The 16,987-nt window shown below is 46.1% G+C and overlaps 1 protein-coding gene across 3 annotated transcripts; it reads left to right on the top strand.

Moving 5' to 3' along the window:
- The first annotated feature begins 188 nt into the window (after positions 1-188).
- On the top strand, positions 189-15,551 carry LENG8 (leukocyte receptor cluster member 8). Of its 3 annotated transcripts, XM_078594916.1 has the most exons (15): positions 189-329; positions 3,594-3,756; positions 4,764-4,925; positions 6,057-6,149; positions 6,880-7,270; positions 7,669-7,816; positions 8,316-8,498; positions 9,105-9,473; positions 9,890-10,018; positions 10,599-10,929; positions 11,529-11,630; positions 11,861-11,929; positions 12,634-12,763; positions 13,345-13,552; positions 14,121-15,551. In XM_078594916.1, the coding sequence occupies exons 1-15, from the start codon at positions 265-267 to the stop codon at positions 14,281-14,283; spliced, it is 2,706 nt and encodes a 901-aa protein (XP_078451042.1). In that variant the 5' UTR covers positions 189-264; the 3' UTR covers positions 14,284-15,551. The 3 variants fall into 3 exon arrangements, with proteins under 3 accessions (XP_078451042.1, XP_078451040.1, XP_078451041.1); XM_078594914.1 differs by having other exon boundaries at positions 13,345-15,551; XM_078594915.1 differs by having other exon boundaries at positions 9,896-10,018; positions 13,345-15,551.
- Positions 15,552-16,987: the final 1,436 nt, after the last annotated feature.

The raw sequence follows: 16,987 nt of genomic DNA on the forward strand, positions 1-16,987 counted from the left end.
ATGATTGCTTATGTTGCAGTCGAAACGTCGTGAGAATTTTTATTGTTTCATATTTACATTATTTTTTCCTTTCTACGTTACTTTACCGAAAGAACCAAGAATATCTAGAAACATATCAACACCCGCCCCACTCCTCCCCGCCACTTCGAGACAGTTGGTTTCGCCCAGTTATTCATTACCCCCCCCCTCTCTCCGTGTCAGAGTGGACTCGTCCACTCCTCCTTCACTGAACCCAACGGCGTTCGTCGTTACAGAAGCGACGCGATGGCGGCCATGCAGCAACCACAGCACTGGAACGTCGGCAACCAGGCGGCGCAAGCAGCGCAGTGGTAATTCCCCTCGGCGTCCCCACCACCACCACTCTCTTTTGTATATTCCGCTCGCGAACGATAAGATCAACTTTGAAAGGCTGCAGAGGATGACGGCAATGGGCCGGATTGGAGCGGCCGTAATGGCGGCCGCGGCAAATGGAGGCGTCGTCTTCGTCGTCATCATCGAAATCGGCGTTGTCGTTTTGGTTAATTTTAAGTTTATTTTCAAACCGTGTGTCATTCCATGGGTGGGATCGCTTATTGAGTGTGTTAGACGGTGTTTTTAACCCTCGCTCTCGCCCGTTAAATGCTCGCTAATGCTAATATTATTGGATGCGTTGAGGCCTGTGGATGGACAGGCCCCCCCCCCCCCCCCGTTTTTAGTATTCTCAAATCAACAAACTGTGAGGACGTCTACACACATATAATCATAGTTTAGTTATATTCATCGTCGTGCCCAAGATATAAAAACCACATTGGACCCTGCGGTTTAAGTTAATCGTTTCGGTGACGGCTAATAAACAATGATTCCCTTAACCCAGGAGCCTTCCCTGAGTTTCAGGAGGGTCCGGCTTTGTCATGTTTGCCCCCCAACTCTCAATTACTACGGTAAATGGCTTGGCGTGGAAGGAAATTGGGTATATCTGGAGAAAACTCGCCACATAAACTTTATTTTACCAGGTAGGGCCCACAGATATGTTTTTTTTCAGAAGCTACCTGGCCACAAAAATGATAACTCAACGAATTGACTTGTGGAAATGTACAGCAACCAAATACTGTAAACGTAGAGTGGAAATCAGGAGAAAATCCACATCACGGGGAGAGCGATGCATGCAAACTTCGAAAATACAGCAGGCGTCAGAGTCTGGATCGAAGCAACGACCTCCTGTATATCTGGCGAGGGAGTTAACATCTTTGCCACCGTGGCACCCAAACGAGGAGTGAGTGACAATTCAGCACGTTAAATAATTCCCAACAACGCTGTCATCAGCCATAGCGCCACGCCTAAGAACGCTTGTCAACCCCCCCCCCCATAGCCTCGAAGATGATAAACTTTAACGTGTCGTGAGAATTAATACAGTTCCTTTTATGAAGAACGCACGCAGGCGGATTTGGACTTGTTTCAAGGTGGCGATAGTAATCAATAACTTGCGAGTGTCTCCCGGGATAACGTTTTGTCAACGTCTGTGTAAAAAAAATTATAATCTGTGTACAGTACAGGAACGTCATGGGCAAGGTTAGGGGGATTTGTGACGTCATCACGCACGAACACGGCCTCGTACTTCGCACGTCGCGGAATGCGCGTGACGTCATTACGCAGACGTGCGTCGTGATGTCATCGTAGGGCACGCTGGGGCCACGTGCCAGGCAACTGATTCCAGGCAGGAGTCAGTCCAGTTGACAAACTTCGATTTTATATTCTTGGTTCTTTCGGTAAAGTCATCACGTAGAAGGGAAATAATACAAATATAAAACAATAAAAATTCTCACGACGTTTCGACTGCAACACAAGCAATCATCATCAGGTGTGAAATCCACAGCAAGAAAATTTGAAAAAAATGTCTGTTTTGTATATGAAAAATATGAAAAAAAGTATTGCTGTGGATTTCACACCTGATGATGATTGCTTGTGTAGCAACGTCGTGAAGAAACGTCGTGAAATAATTATTGTTTTATATTAGTATTATTTCCCTTCTACGTGACTTTACCGATGAACCAAGAATATGAATCCCTGCAGTCACGAAAGCTTTAAATCAAACTTCGTTTTTTTTCATTAAAAATAAAATTTGCGTTTCACCGACTGGATTGTATTCTAATCCGTGGTCATAAAACTCAGCCCTTTTACGTGAAGGAAAACAAACTGGTTTCGTGCAATCTGCTTAAAGAATACACGTTGACGTTCATATTTCTGAAATGTAAAACATAACCAACCAATTACGGGCTGCTATAAATGCAATTTAATGCGGCCGTTCCACCAAACACGGTTCACATTCTGAATACTCTTTTAGGCGAATGCTAATCTTCACTTCAACCAAATAGGGTGCTATTTATGTTTGTTTATATGAAAATGTCTTGAGATAATCTTTTTAAGCCTTCTGGTCACAGCTTGTAACCGTAACAACATTTTGTATACGAAGTACACTTTGGCGATAGTGTTTTGTACATGATTGTTACTGCCTGTTGGGATAGTGATTAGTGTGTAGGGTCATGGTTCGTTTTTTTGTTACTGAAGTTCGATTTACAATTTAGTATTATATTGTGATAATGTTGGTGTTAATATGTTGTTAATTGGTTTGTTTTAGAGAAGGATGTAGCTTGTTATTGTGACGTCTGTGAATCCCCTTTGCTGCTTCTTAGCTGACATACAATATTTTTAACGTAAACACATTGCACAAATATTTACACCTTGCTGATAACAAATTCTCATCCAGTTTTCAGTTCACTCTAGAGTGCCGTAAATAAAAAAAACACGTCGGGTATTTCCCACATACAGCGCATACAAGTTTGTAAAATGACTTATTTGGTTTCGGATCCTAATAACTGGATCTAATACAATAATCAAGATTAATACAATAAATTCAGTGCGGTTTGGATTCATGGGAATGCTAAGTGCAGCTGCTTATGAAACTGCAGTGCTCGTTTCTTTTTGTTCCAAACTCTACCTCCTATAATACATATTTTCTATGGTTTCTTAATATTTATCTATATACTTTGTAACACTGAACACAACCGTGAACTGTTTCATACACAAATTGGGAGCTTTAATTACAGAAATGGAACCATAGCCTTAAAAAGTCCGCACAGAGCGCCGAGACTGGAAGGCATTGCCTCCTAAACCAGTCTACCCATAAGGGGTCATCCATTTAGTACGTACGCATCGAGGGGGGGTATGGGGGGGTCTACTGACAATGTACCTACGCATAGGAAACGGGGTGGGGGGGGGGCCTCGTTAATATTATTAATCCTTGATTGTTTCTGTGTGGATTAAATATCGGCCGTTCTATAGGATTCTGGGTGGGGGTACGTCAAGCGTACGTACGCAGGTGGGCGGGGGGGGGGTAAAAAGTATGCGTGCGTACAGGGAGGGCGGGGAGGGCTCAAGATTTTTGCATACGTACTTAATGGATGGCCCCTAAGTGGATTGTCTGGCATCCGTTGACCTTTGCCACTGCTGCCTGCGATGTATAATTAGACCGGGCATTGGTGCTTTAGAGCCTTAACTTGCACCGTTGCCACCAAGGCTTAACGAGGGGGGGCGGTGGTGACGGTTGTGTGTCGTAGGGCGCAGCAATACAACGCAGCAGGATCCCACGTGGAGGGCATGGGCTCACAGGGCCCACAGCCTCCCAAGGAGACACCAGAGTGGGAGAAGGCGAGACAGGCGTTGGCGAGCATCCAGAAGGAGATCTCCTCTCCGGTGTCATCTGGCAAGAAGAGCCAGCAGGTTCGATTGCTTTGGTGTTTTTGTTTTTGCTACTGTACAGTGGTGCGAGTCAACATTTTCTATGTTTTGATTATTAGCCTCGCGTACACTGATTCTATTAACGGCAACTTAAAGATGGGCCCCACGTCCCTCTTTCACGTTGTAGATGACTTGAGTTGGCTGCTAGTTTGAACACGAGTCCAAATTCTCTCAGATTAGTTGGGTTCTGCGGCTGGGCTGAATTCTCTGTCAGAATTAGGGCCGAGTTGAAGTATTAATTTTGTAAAGGTCCAATTCACATTATTACTGGAGTAAAATCGGCTAGTCGTGGAAATACAACTTTTTGAACCAACTCTAGTTGTCCAAATTGTGCTCCAGGAGAAATCGGGCAGACTAAGTTACCTGTCCATGGGAAACGGGAGTAATGTTTAAGTTGGCCGAAATAAACGACCACTTTTTATTTCACCAGGGTAGGCCGGCCAGTTTAGATTATTGACACCAAGATAAACATTTGCGGTAAAAATGTTCATTGGCAGTGAAGTTTTAAGTTTAGTATAATGAAAGAGAATACCGTAGTATGATTTGCAAGAGGGACCTGTGTCTCCAAAATTACAAGCAAATCAAATACAATTAAATAGTCTTCTTTTCCCTGGAGTAACAGAGACTGATCCAATACAGCATCCCTGTCTGTTCAAATATGAAATGCTAAAACATCCCAAACTAGTGCATGCACTAATGAACCATTGACTTTTTCATACTGATTAGCCTACAACTGCTACCATAATGTATGTACTGCATGGCAGTTGCTCTCAAAACCCTTGAGGTGTAACACTTGTAGTAGCAATACAATAATGTGTGCAGATGCGAAATGGATTGTTACATTGCAGGAGTGAGAGATGTATGGTTCAGGGAAGGACATTTATCTAACATTGGATTGATCATGGTTTATGATAGTGATGGTATTTGTGATGCCTTGTGAAGTGTGAGTTTCAATTAAAACCGGATGCTGTCCTTGTGCTCCTCTTCAGAAAAATATTTCCACTCCGCAGCAGCAACCGCAGCAGCAGCAACAACACGATGACCCAACAGCAGCTGCTGCAGCCAACAACCAGCAGATGTATCCGTGGTATTCATACGGCTATGGATACGGTGTACCACCTGCGTACAACTACTACAACCAATACCAAATGGTAAGGTGACTTCTAAATTATTGTAAGCCTGCTATGTGAATGGAAAGTAATATTTGTATTGGCTTGTGGGCCACCCTCTCACTCTAGCCCACACTGACCAGCTTTGTTAAGTATGGTCAAACAACTGATATGTTCTGGTGAGGCCTTCATCCAGCACTGGATTGACAAAGGGCTGTCCAATAATGCACACACATCCAGGCATGGTGCCTGTACACATGGGGAAAATGTGTAATTAATTGTTAATAATGTACATTCATTTTTACGAAATTAATAGATACTAGGGGTTGTTCGGGGGCGCCATAGGGGCGCCTCAACCATTTACGGCCTTCGGCCAAGAACGAAGAAAGTCTCAAAAAAATTGCACACGAACGTCACATTCACGCAAGCACTCGATGCTCCGTTTTGATGTTTTAAAATGATACGTCTTTGCTTTGTATTATGTTTTGAATTAGTTAATTTTATTTCCTCATTAAAGGCTTATCATTTTACATCTGGAAGACTTAATTGAAAACGACATTTTGTATGAATTTTCTCTCGTTGTTAAGTAGATGCCTTGCTGGGGGTTCGATGCAGACTTTCACCTGTTTGGGATTGCGGGATTGCGATAAGGCGACATAGAGCTAGCCGTACGAGAAGACCGCCGTCTGCAAATCGATTCAAACGTAATCGAACGTCTGTCCCTGCGCCTCCGTCGTTCATGTAGAGGGGCACGTAGGTTTACAGCACCCCCTGCATGAAAACGACGGAAAGTGCAGCGCTCATCAGAGATAAAGTTGTGCACTTATAAGAGTATTATAAAAACTGCATTTCTTTACTCACTAAAGTTTACTTCTTGGAATTAGTGAATCTATAGCAGTGGAAAAAAATTGCCCACTGTCATTTTTAGCTGCCTGTGCCACTGGTATGGGCTAAAGTGAAAGTGACAATTTTTAAAATATTTGGGTTGCGTGTTTAGCACCATGTCCAACTTTTTCTCTTGCGATGGGGAGCTGCTTCTGGTATGAGCATCACCATGATACAACCTGGAAACACATCGGTTCACTATGTATGGTGCGAAGGAAGTTCTACATACAGCACTACCACGAGAACCTACGCAGTAGTAGCAGTTATGGCGCCTTACTTTTCCTGCAGGGCATGTACGGGATGTACCCCCAGTCATCTGGGCAGTACATGATGCAACCAGGCTACCATCAGCAGCCTCTACAGACGGAGGATCAGATTCAGGTAATGACGATACGCTTTTGGCCGGCAGAGATTTAAAGGCGTTTGGTTTTGCTTTTTACCCCTTGTGTACGTTTCATCTGTGCTGCCAATCATTGCCGTTTCATGAGATAAAGACGTTTCCATTTGGATACTGGAGTGAGTCATGTGGCAAAACATAGTTTGAGAATAGCCCTGGAGAATCTTGTCCGAACCACATCTGGAGTTAACATAGTTTGATGGCATTTTGTATATGTACAAGCCTTTTAATCGGTACACTCGATGGACAGATAAAATGTTGTGCAAGCTCGATGGGAGCCTCTGCACACGGTGCGGATCCTGGTAGTTATTTGACCGTAGTTCTCTACACTGATTAGTGCTGACAGCATCGCCGTGCAGTAGCCGACAGCAACCACAAATTTAGCAGGACGCTCCGAAAAAGAGTTATGAGACTCGGCGTAGTAAAAACTTATGGTGTTGGCCCATTAAAATGCTATCCTGGCTGAGTCCTGCATAGCTTTTGAGGTCTGACAAGCTCTAGTGATTTGGTCATCAGAAATTGAGTTATTAAAACGTATAATTCTGGATTTTTATTCTGAACATTGCATATTTCCCCCCACTTACGAGTGGGAAGACAATAATGAAGAAGGCTGAGAATCCTCTGGAGTGTGCTTTGCGTGGTTACGTGGGAGGCCGTTGTCACGGTTTGTTTGTGACGATTGCGATGTGCACCGGGCGTCGGCGTTCCCGACAGGCGCCCGGTCAGGAGCCGGCGAGTGGCACCATCCTGGGCCAACCCCACCAGCCACAGCCTCCACCGCTACCGCCCCCTCCCCAGCCTCCCAAGCCCATGCAGCCGCATGTGCAGCCGCATGTGCAGACGCATCCGGCAATACAGTCGCACCAGCAGCTAATGCAGCAGCAGGCCATGCAGCATCAACAACAGCAGAACATACATCAACAGCAGAGCATGCAGCATCAACAACAGCAGAGCATGCAGCATCAACAACAGCAGAGCATGCAGCAACGGCAGCAGCAGAGCATGCAACAACAGCATCAGCAGCAACAACAGCAACATCAGCAGCCAAGGATGCCCTATACAGAAGTTATTAAAAGCAAGGGGCCGCAACTGTGGCAGAAAAAACGTGAGTGGAGCTTTGTTTGGGTGAATCATGAGTATTTGCAATTAGTTATAACATAGATTTATAAGGTGCCCTTAAACAATGGATCTCGGTATACCACTGCTAATGATTTTCATCATCCAAAAAGCAGAGTGGATGCACCTTGACGATATGCATAGGGGTCATCCTTGCACAAATATATTATTCACCGTATATGCTGATGTTGCACTCGGGCAAATTTATGGAACATAACTGTACAAATGAGACCATTAACGACAAACCATATAGTGGAGATATTCGTGAGACAATATCAGCATGAAGCATTTTATTTTTGTGAATTCATGACCCTGAATTGCGGCACTTTTTTATCATCTTGTGGGTAGTGAATCATTTCTTGGCGAATTTTGTATTGTGAATCTCAGAGGCTCCTGGCGCAGGGAATCTCAAGTTTAACATCCCCAAGCGACCGCTCGTCACCAGCAACAGTCAGTTCAACCCGGGGCCCCAGCCGACTGCAGAGCCACCAAAACAAAGTCCTGCACAACAACCGATGCCGACCGAGACTCCCAAGTGAGTTGGGAAAAAGATAACACGACAACAGTTTGACTTTATAAAGCATCTAAATGAACTACATTGCGTACAACCAAATTGAAGACGTACACAGTATGAGATGGTGGGGAAGAGGAGAAATGGATTCCTTGTGAAGGGGGAAATTAGGAACAAAGTTGGCCTTCTAATTAAACATTTGTATAAATGGCAATGTTCATTCCTTGGCAAAGTGGAAAACCTTGATCCTGGCCTTTTTAATATTTATATATACACGAATAGAATGTATGTCCCAGGCTTACCAACAAGTTGAGAACTTTGCGAGAATTAACAACTTATGATCAGGCACTCCCATCGTAACGATGTAATGCTATCACGCCATTGACACTTTAAAACAAAGTGATTCCAGAGTGACATCACCAGAGTGAGTGATTGAGACGGTCATCTTGATTTGTGGGGGCTGCCATTCCAAATATGTTAGAGAAACCACCGAGGTGATAATTGTTTGGCCGTGTGCTCGCAGGGCCCTGCCGAGGCCGGGCGACTGGCCCAAGGCCATGAAGGCCTACGTGGAGCGCTGCTTTGCCACGTGCGAGACCGAGGAGGACAAAGATGGCACAGAGCGGCTGCTGAAGGAGCTGCTCACGGCGCGGCTCAACGATGGCTCGGCGTACACCATCGACTGGACCAAGGAGGCGCTGCCCAAGTAACGATGCCTCCTTATACTGAACACTTAACTCCTCTACTTTTTACTCCCCTGGCCAATGACAGGTCCTTGACTCGGCCTCCCTCCAAATCCTGTCCGATCTTGAGCTTTCCATCCGTTCACCAAGTCCCCCTTCAAGTAGTAGCTTTCTCTTGCCACCTCTTAGTCTTTCCTAATATACTTCTATAACTTCATGTTTCACCTCCTGAGAATGTGCTAAAAGCCACATCGTTCTTCTTTTATGAATTGTTTTAATTTGACTTCTTGCCATAGCCTGTTCTAGAGCTTGGTCATTAACTCGTGATACTGTAAGTTATCTTAGTGCTGGCAACTAACCCTGGCGACCAATTGTTTTTTCCAATTTGTGGTTCAGCACCAATAGTATAGTGTTAGGATTTATAATTCGATCGTATTTGTGTACCATAGTAATTTTAAGCATCGCGGTGAAAATATTATTTACGCATGCATATGACAATGCATGTTGTACGGTAATATTTTTTATCGATTTGATTTAATCAAAGCAATAATTAATAGATTAGGCAACCATTTCAACGGGCGAAAGTTGCAGCACTGCTAATTATATACACCTGACCTTACCGACTACAGCCACAACAGAGAGGCGAGCGAGCGGTCGCCACGCAAGGCATCGCGCTGGATGGACTCCGTGCCAGCGTCCTCGGGCACGCCGTCGTTGATGGCGGCGATGACGCCACGGGTTCCGACGCCATCAACCTCCTCTCAGACCGTGCCAACCGCTAGCCCATCCACGCCAGGCGCCAACAGCCGTAGCCGCACGGTGATGGCATCCACCACCAGCTCCTCCCCGGCGATGGCGGCGGCTGCGGCGGCGGCCAACGGATACCGCAACAAATTCGGCTACCGCAACGTGTTCCGCTCGCGCTGCAGCTCCTCTTCGAGCTCGGGCTCCAAGTCACGCTCACGGTCGCGCACACCGCAACGCCGGCGTCGGCGCAGGTGAAGGGCGCGCGGTAGTCGCGCGAGCGGGCTCATAATGGCCGTGTCATTTCCCGCACATCGGATGACAATGGTTGGCTATGTACGGTGCGGAAGAAGTTGAACATGCATTCATACCCTTTCTGGCAATAAAACAAGTGTTAGGATGTTCAAATACCAAATGGATATCTTGTACAAGGAATCAACGTCTCATAGATATACATACAATTGCGTTGAAGATTATTGTTTCAGTAACCTGATACTAAACCAGGTTTCTGTCTGCATGTTCCCAGCCTATCGTGGTTTTGTTATGTTAGGATCTCCGATTTTCATTAATTTGGTGCACAGTTTGCATTGCAAGCATATCTGTTAATGGCATCCATTTATACTTCTTTGCCTCTCCCCCCCCCCCACCACTCCCCCGGCCTCCTGTGCAGTGACAGCTCGAGCAGCTCGCGCTCCAACAGCAGCAGCCACTCAGAGAAGTGCCGCCTGCCGCAGCGGCAACTACAGATGAACCGAGGCAGGAGCCGCGGCAGAGGGCGCATGCAGCGCAATGCGCGGAGGTAATGCTACAACCCTAACACCCCACCTCATGCTGGCCCTAAAGCACTAACCCTGTTATAAAATGTTAAGCCCTATTTCCACTGCTTGATCTAACGTTAGGCCGGGCACTAATTGTAACGTCACCTTAAAAGCTGCGTGTAACGCTAGCGCTTACCGTCATGCTCGCCTTAACAGGAGTCATAACCTGGACACGTATGGTAACCCTAACACGTAATCCAAACCCTAATTCTGACCCCAACCTAACTTAATAACCTTAATGCATAAACTCATTTCTTGAGAATCGCTTTTTGTTTTTAGTTTGCCTTTCCCCCACCTCCAATTTAGCACTTGGCTATGTACGGTATGAAAAAGTTCAACATTCATACTATACCCCAGTGAGCTATGGTTCGCGTAGGCATTTGTACACCCAAGCTTAATTGCTCGGCACGTGCAAGCTGAATAGCAATCTTTGATGTATTTTAAATCCAAAACGGTGACCTACGACGATAGAGCAAAATGAGGATGGAGCCGATGTCGGCCGCGCGGCCCACGCGCATCACCACGCGACACTGAACGTTTTGTCACCGCGCCGCCTCGCAGGGAGAAGGCCGCAGCGGCGGAGTTTGGTGGCGTGTTCGGCAAGAAACGCAACCGCAAGGGTGACCTGAGCGGCATGCGGTTTGTGGTGGACGACCCGGACCGCGATGGCAAGCGCCAGCGCCGTGCCGCGCGCTTCCAGTGGCAGGGCGGCCCCACTCCCAGGCGGCTGCGCTCTGAGCCGCTCGTGCTGCAGATCAACAGCCTGGAGAGCGGCGTGCCCGAATCCCTTGACTGGGACGAGCTCAAGATCGTGGGCACCTGCTCCGACATCACCAAGCCCTACCTGCGTCTCACCTGTGCGCCTGACCCCTCTGTAGTGCGCCCCATCGTGGTACGTACATGTGGTTGTGTATGCGTGGGCGTAACCACCTCGTCATGGTGTGCGTGCCTGATTGTGTGATTGTGTGTATGTATGCGTGCGTGATTTTGTGTGACCGCCCCATCGTATTGCATGCGTTTTCTGCGCAAAATTGTTTGGAGTTATGGTGCATTGGTTAACGCAATGCGCTATTAACCCAGTGACCTCAGTTTGATTCCTGGCCATGGCTTCCGTCAGTGGCGAGGCAACCTGAACGATTTCTGCGTCTCTCCTCGTAAGATTCAGCCTGATACGAGTACCTGGTTATGTGTAAACACATGGTTGCAAGCTGGTTATGAGATGGCAGTACTGCAGTGTATCCGCATAGTTGAGTGTGACCCCCTCCCTCCCATACGTGCGAGTTTTCTCCGGATACGCCAGTTTACTTCCACATGCCAAACATCTCAATGTAGGACCTTCTTGAAAAAAGTCTTATCTCGGCGAGACTTACCATTGCAAAAACAGGGCATTATCATTATTCGTCTTGTGAGTTTGTGTGGTGATGTTGGTGTCTGTCGATGTGTAGGTGTGGAATTTTGCATGTTAGTAATCTTGAACTTTAATTGGTGCAGGTGCTGAGAAAATCTCTGACGATGGTGAAAGCACACTGGAAGGCGAACCAGGATTACCACTTTGCCTGTGAACAGATGAAGTCCATTCGGCAAGACCTAACGGTCAGTGAAATCAAACTTTGTCTTACGCGTGAACAAATAAAAAATGTCCTCGTCAAGCTTGATCCCCTTGGCCACGTTACACACCTCTGATTAGACACGGTTCACTACGTACGGTGCGAAATAAGTTCTGCATACATAGTGGACTCCTGCACCGCACCAAAGCGTACTGTTATATGCATTGGACACGAGAGACCCTGGATGCTAATGTGTCGTTTTCTTTTTTTAAACAGGTCCAGGGGGTGCGGACGGAGTTCACGGTGGAGGTGTACGAGACACACGCCCGTATCGCGCTCGAGAAGGTGAGCGTCACGATGCATGCGGCATCACCTCTGGGTACACACGAGTTTAGTACAATATTCCCTCATTCGCGAGGAATACGTTCCGGAGATGCTCGTGAACATCAAATTTCGCACGTAGTTATCTCTTTAATGAATTACATTAAATAAATACAAAAATAAGCTGTTGAATACATGAAAATTATCTTATCACTCTTTGGTTCTTTCAGGAAAAGTCACGTAGAAAATAAATAAATAAATGTGATAATAGAATACGACGTTTCGATTGCAACACACGCAGTCCTCAGGTAGAACTCAATTTGAGAGACAAAACAGACATGGAGACACACAAGCAGAGACAACGCAGACACACAACATAAGACACAGAGACCCAATGCCTCTACGTGACTTTACCGAAAGAACCAAAGAGTAATTCTTGCAGTCACGAAAGCTTCAAATCAAGTTTGATCTTATCACTTTATATAATCACTTTCTTGCATCACATCTTTCGTCGCTTTATCTCATCACTTTCGATGCAGTTGTGTAGACTTTGTGATGCGATTCGCAGTTAGCCAAAAATCTCAGATAGCAAGTTCGTGACTAGCAAGGGAATACTGTATAAACGAAATAGCATTTTTGGAAAGTGAGGTGTGGCATCGTTTTTTGAAGGGTTAAACAGAGGAGGCTGAATGGAGGGGACCACGTTTGGTTGTTGCTTGCCTGTGCAGGGAGACCGCGAGGAGTTCAACCAGTGTCAAGCGCAGCTCAAGTCCCTGTACAGCGAGAATCTGCCTGGAAACCTGGGCGAGTTCACCGCCTACCGCATCCTCTACTACATCTACACCAAGAACTCTGGGGGTAAGGTGGCTGGCTCATGAGGGCTCATCTTCATTGCATGGTGTGTTTTTTTTTTAAGCGCGCTCGTTTATTTTAGAAGTGCCATAGGATTCGATGAGCAGTTGTTACAGTAGGGTGGGTCTCACTTGTGAAAATTTAAAAAGTTATATTTTTATTGCACAGGTTGAATGTGTCATCTTGCATATCTTGGTATAGCGCGCAAATTAGGATTTAATGTAATGGCCATGATAACTCTGCGTTGAATCACCGTTGCTCAGTGCGAGTAGACAATCACTAGATTAAGCTTCAAGCTTAAATAACTGCGGATAGCGCGAGCGAGTTGGACTGGAGATGCCCTGGCTTGACGCGGTGCCGCATGCAATACCCAGAGGATCAGCCAGAGGGCACAGCAGAGCTGACCCCCGGGTTGGTTGGGTTACGTAAACATGGCCATTGTAAACAGCAGAGAGCACCTTGCTACTCCAGAGGGAAGCTCCCAACAGCAGCACAGCTGTGACCTTGGGCTGTTGGTGTTGGGGGAGATGTTTGATTTTGGCCATCGTGAAATCTAATCAAATGCCGTGGATCACGCGTGTGCTCAGATCTCACCACCGCGCTGGCGCAGCTGCCTAAAGAGCTGAGGGACGATACGTGCGTGGAGCATGCGCTATCTCTGCGTGCCGCCTGGGCCCTGAACAACTACCACAGGTTTTTCAGACTGTACAGGACTGCCCCGCTAATGTCCAGCTACCTCATGGACCTCTTTCTGGAGAGGGAGCGCAAGGCAGCCCTCAAGTCCATTATAAAAACGTATGTCTTTCACTGCCTTCATGTTTCCTGTCGTCAAGTAGTATTGCTCTGCTGCTGTTTTCGTCTCTCCGTTTATTTAATTTCTCTTTTCTCTCGCATCACCTCTATCACTTTGTGTGTTTTGAAACTGGTAGGTGTCTACACTTTCAGGCAATCAGATTGTTTTCTCTTAATTATTAATCTAACGTTTCGCATACTTCCCCCAATATCGTTGGCATGCCAGTTTCAAACAGCCCTCGCATCTTTCATTTCTCCATTTCGACGACTTTGTCAGCTTTTAAATATAACGCACTTTTCCTCTAGTAGCAATGGTTTTGCACAGGTAAGTAGCTGTTGCACCAGGTGAGTATTCACACACACACGCACCTTACATTTTTCTGCACACACATTCTTGTTGATGCGAACAATTTAATAAGGTAAGAGTGTTGCGTGGTGTAAATGTTTTCTGATGTCGAGTGTAAATGCAGTAGAAGGGGTTCAGCATTTTCTTTGTTGCTTGAAGTTGTAATTGTTGTGTTTTCTAACATGTTTTTGTGCCTTTTCTCCCTGGTTTCTCTTCCCACCATAGTTTCCGCCCCACAGTCCCCGTGCAGTTTGTGCAGTCAGAGCTGGCATTCGATAGCGAAGAGGATTGTCGCGCTTTCTTAGATTCCCTAGAAGTGAGCTACCTGGCCAACGATCTGAGCAAGGTCGACTGCAAGCAGAGCATGTCTGTCTTGCAGAGCACGTGACAAGCGTCGAGCCGCACGCTGTCCTAACCTCGCCCCTGTCCCCGTGGCATGCCGTCATGCCACCCTCCAAATGTTTGCGAGCAAGGGGAGCATTAAGAAAAGGCTGATGTTAGAAAAACGCATCGGTCTTGGGGATCTCCCGCTCTGCTGCACTGCGTCAGTCAGCCTTCCGTGGCTGGCGTGCTGGCTGGATTGTCGGCTGCTATTGCCGTGCAAGGGCCGAGCAATTGATGGTTGTGATTGAAAAATTACTTCCTGGTCAATGATGAAATAATCTGCAAATACTGTAAAAAGTAGCATTTTATAAAATTAGTAATTGGCTGTACCCAAAAGCCATTTAAATCAAATGCAAGGTGGCAGAATCTCTTGACAAGATATTTGCCTCTTCGCTGTGCCAAAAACAAGCATTAGTAAATTGGAGTCGACTTACCGGAAAGGCATTTGGTGTGTGGGTGTTTTTGAAACCAGAATGCAGTTCATGAGTAAATCAAGTACAGCTCTTCCCGCTTCTTTAATGCTGCTTGTAAACACTGCTATTGACCTGTCTGTGCGTTGTGAGCTTGTCCGAAGCAGGGTTTGTTGGGCCTGCAGCCTCTGCCTAGCACCTGCAGCAAATGTAATGAGATGTAAAGCCATCGACCAAACCCAAATACCAAGCTGCTTCATCAACCCCAATGGACTTTCTCCTAAGAACTTTCGTAGTTGCTGCCGGTGCCGAAATGTTTCCCTCCTACACGTCGTCTTGGCTGTCGCCTGCCCAGCTGCCCTGCCGCGGATCCAGTAAAGTTGCCTCATTGCTTGAGGTGTTGCCTGGGGCTTGCTCTGGGCTGAGGTGGTGCAGAGGTGTTGGGTCCAGAGTCCAGGTCTGCTGTGGTGGTTGGAGGAGGGGGGTTCTTGAAGAATTGAGGGGCACTTGAGCTTGGTGTCCCAGTCTTCATTGCACAGTTTCTGGTTATTGCACCAATTGTAACTTAAGGAATGTACATAGATTCTAACTTTGTATAATTATAGATATCGGTGATATTTTTTAAGTGGGTGACAAGGGTATGGGAGTCACGTGTTTGTATTATTTTTGTTTAAATTTTATTAGTTTTGTCTTATTTGATGTCTCCGGTTAAGTTATGAAGTTCCGTCAAGACCAGGTAAAAGTCAAATTCTGCTTTCAAAAAAACTTTGCTATCTTCAATACTTTTGTTTTTACAGGGTGCTGAATGTATATATGTATGTACTGTACTTTTTAGTTGTAGTGAATAAACCATTAAACAGTGTATTGTCCAAGTTTTTTTCGTAAAAGTGCTTAATGTGGCTGTTTATCTTAAGTCCTTTGAGCGATTGACATTCCCCATTTCCGTGGTAGCGGGGTGAGTCCCTCCATAGGAAACCCAGTGTTCATTTCCCATAAGTGATGTCAACTATACATAGTCATTTCACGTAAAATCATGTGTAATGTTGCATGCATGTGATGGCCTTTTACATATTTGTGAATTCTTCCTCAAGCCCACTCGTGGCAATCAGACCTCGACTTTAGCATCTAGCTCTCGTACGCAAGAATGAAATTGATTTATATGAAGCTTTAGTTTTGTATTACCGCATTGGTCTTCATTGACTCGAATGCCTTTTCATGAGGCAGGTATGGTGGTCCAGTGTTTTGACAGTTCAGTATCTGACGCAATGCTTGTAGTAAAATGGTAGAAAACCCCCTCTTAAGAAATCTTGAGATGGAACACATTCCTGCGGAGGGAGCTGGTAGGAACGTCGTTGGGTTGCTCGGTCAATGGCCAGGGTCAACGGCGGCGTGGTGTATTCCGCAAAAATAGCCAACTGAGGGGCGGGCACAAGCCGGCGTGAGTAGATTAAACGTTGAGCTTTATAAGGGCACCACGGGGTGACCAGCCGTCCATAAATGACATGCACCTGGGGGGGGGGGGGGGTCAGACATTTGTGACGAGGGGGGGGGGGGTTTGAGAAATGTGACGTCACATCAAAATGCGCAACTTTAAATCAATATAGACAACACGTTCTGCTCAATTAAATATACTTTAATAAATGTTTTCTGCTACAACAGTGCAGCGCCACATTAAATACGCACTACAATGACAATAGTTTAAAGCGATTTGAAGCATGTTTTATTTTGGGGGGGTGGGGGCGTATTTGAGGGGGGGGTCTGACTTGTTGTGACGAAGGGGGGGGGGTAAAAAATTGTCCAAATCACGTGACGTCATTTATGGACGACCCCTAACTTCATTGGCACCCGAGCGCACGTTTGTGGAGAGGGAGGGGGGTTGGTGGGGGTGCGCCCAGTCTCCATGGCAACACCGCTCCATGCAGTGAGGGGGGGGATGATGAGGGCTGGTATGGGGGGGCACAGTAGGGGGGGGGGCACAGGTGGCGCATCAGCCACTCATCTCAGCAGAGGCGTAGCTAGGATATTTTGCGCCCGGGGACGAACTATAAAATTGGCGCCCCCCCCCCCCCCCCCCCGTTTAATCACATTTTCCTATTACATCGAATAAGGAACAACAATTAGAATTTTAATGAAACATTGTATTTACAGAAGCAAATTTATAGAAATTATATTACATGGCTCACTCAGTCACTGTCGTAGACTGTTTGACATAGTCTACAAAAGATTAATTTTTTTTGATTTCACTCTCACAAACTGGTCAATCACGTAATCAAAATCTGTGTTTTCCAATGTGTCTCT

The sequence above is a fragment of the Lampetra planeri genome, chromosome 5 (genome assembly GCF_965212315.1).
Source record: "Lampetra planeri chromosome 5, kcLamPlan1.2.h2, whole genome shotgun sequence".
In the NCBI taxonomy this organism is placed as follows: Eukaryota; Metazoa; Chordata; class Hyperoartia; order Petromyzontiformes; family Petromyzontidae; genus Lampetra; species Lampetra planeri.

Excerpts from the sequence above, each read along its gene's own strand:
- LENG8 (XM_078594914.1), top strand. The coding sequence starts at position 265 with ATGGCGGCCATGCAGCAACCACAGCACTGGAACGTCGGCAACCAGGCG. Across the intron at positions 10,019-10,598 it reads ATGCAGCGCAATGCGCGGAG|GGAGAAGGCCGCAGCGGCGG; the intron begins GTAATGCTACAA and ends GCCGCCTCGCAG. Across the intron at positions 12,764-13,344 it reads CTACACCAAGAACTCTGGGG|ATCTCACCACCGCGCTGGCG; the intron begins GTAAGGTGGCTG and ends GCGTGTGCTCAG.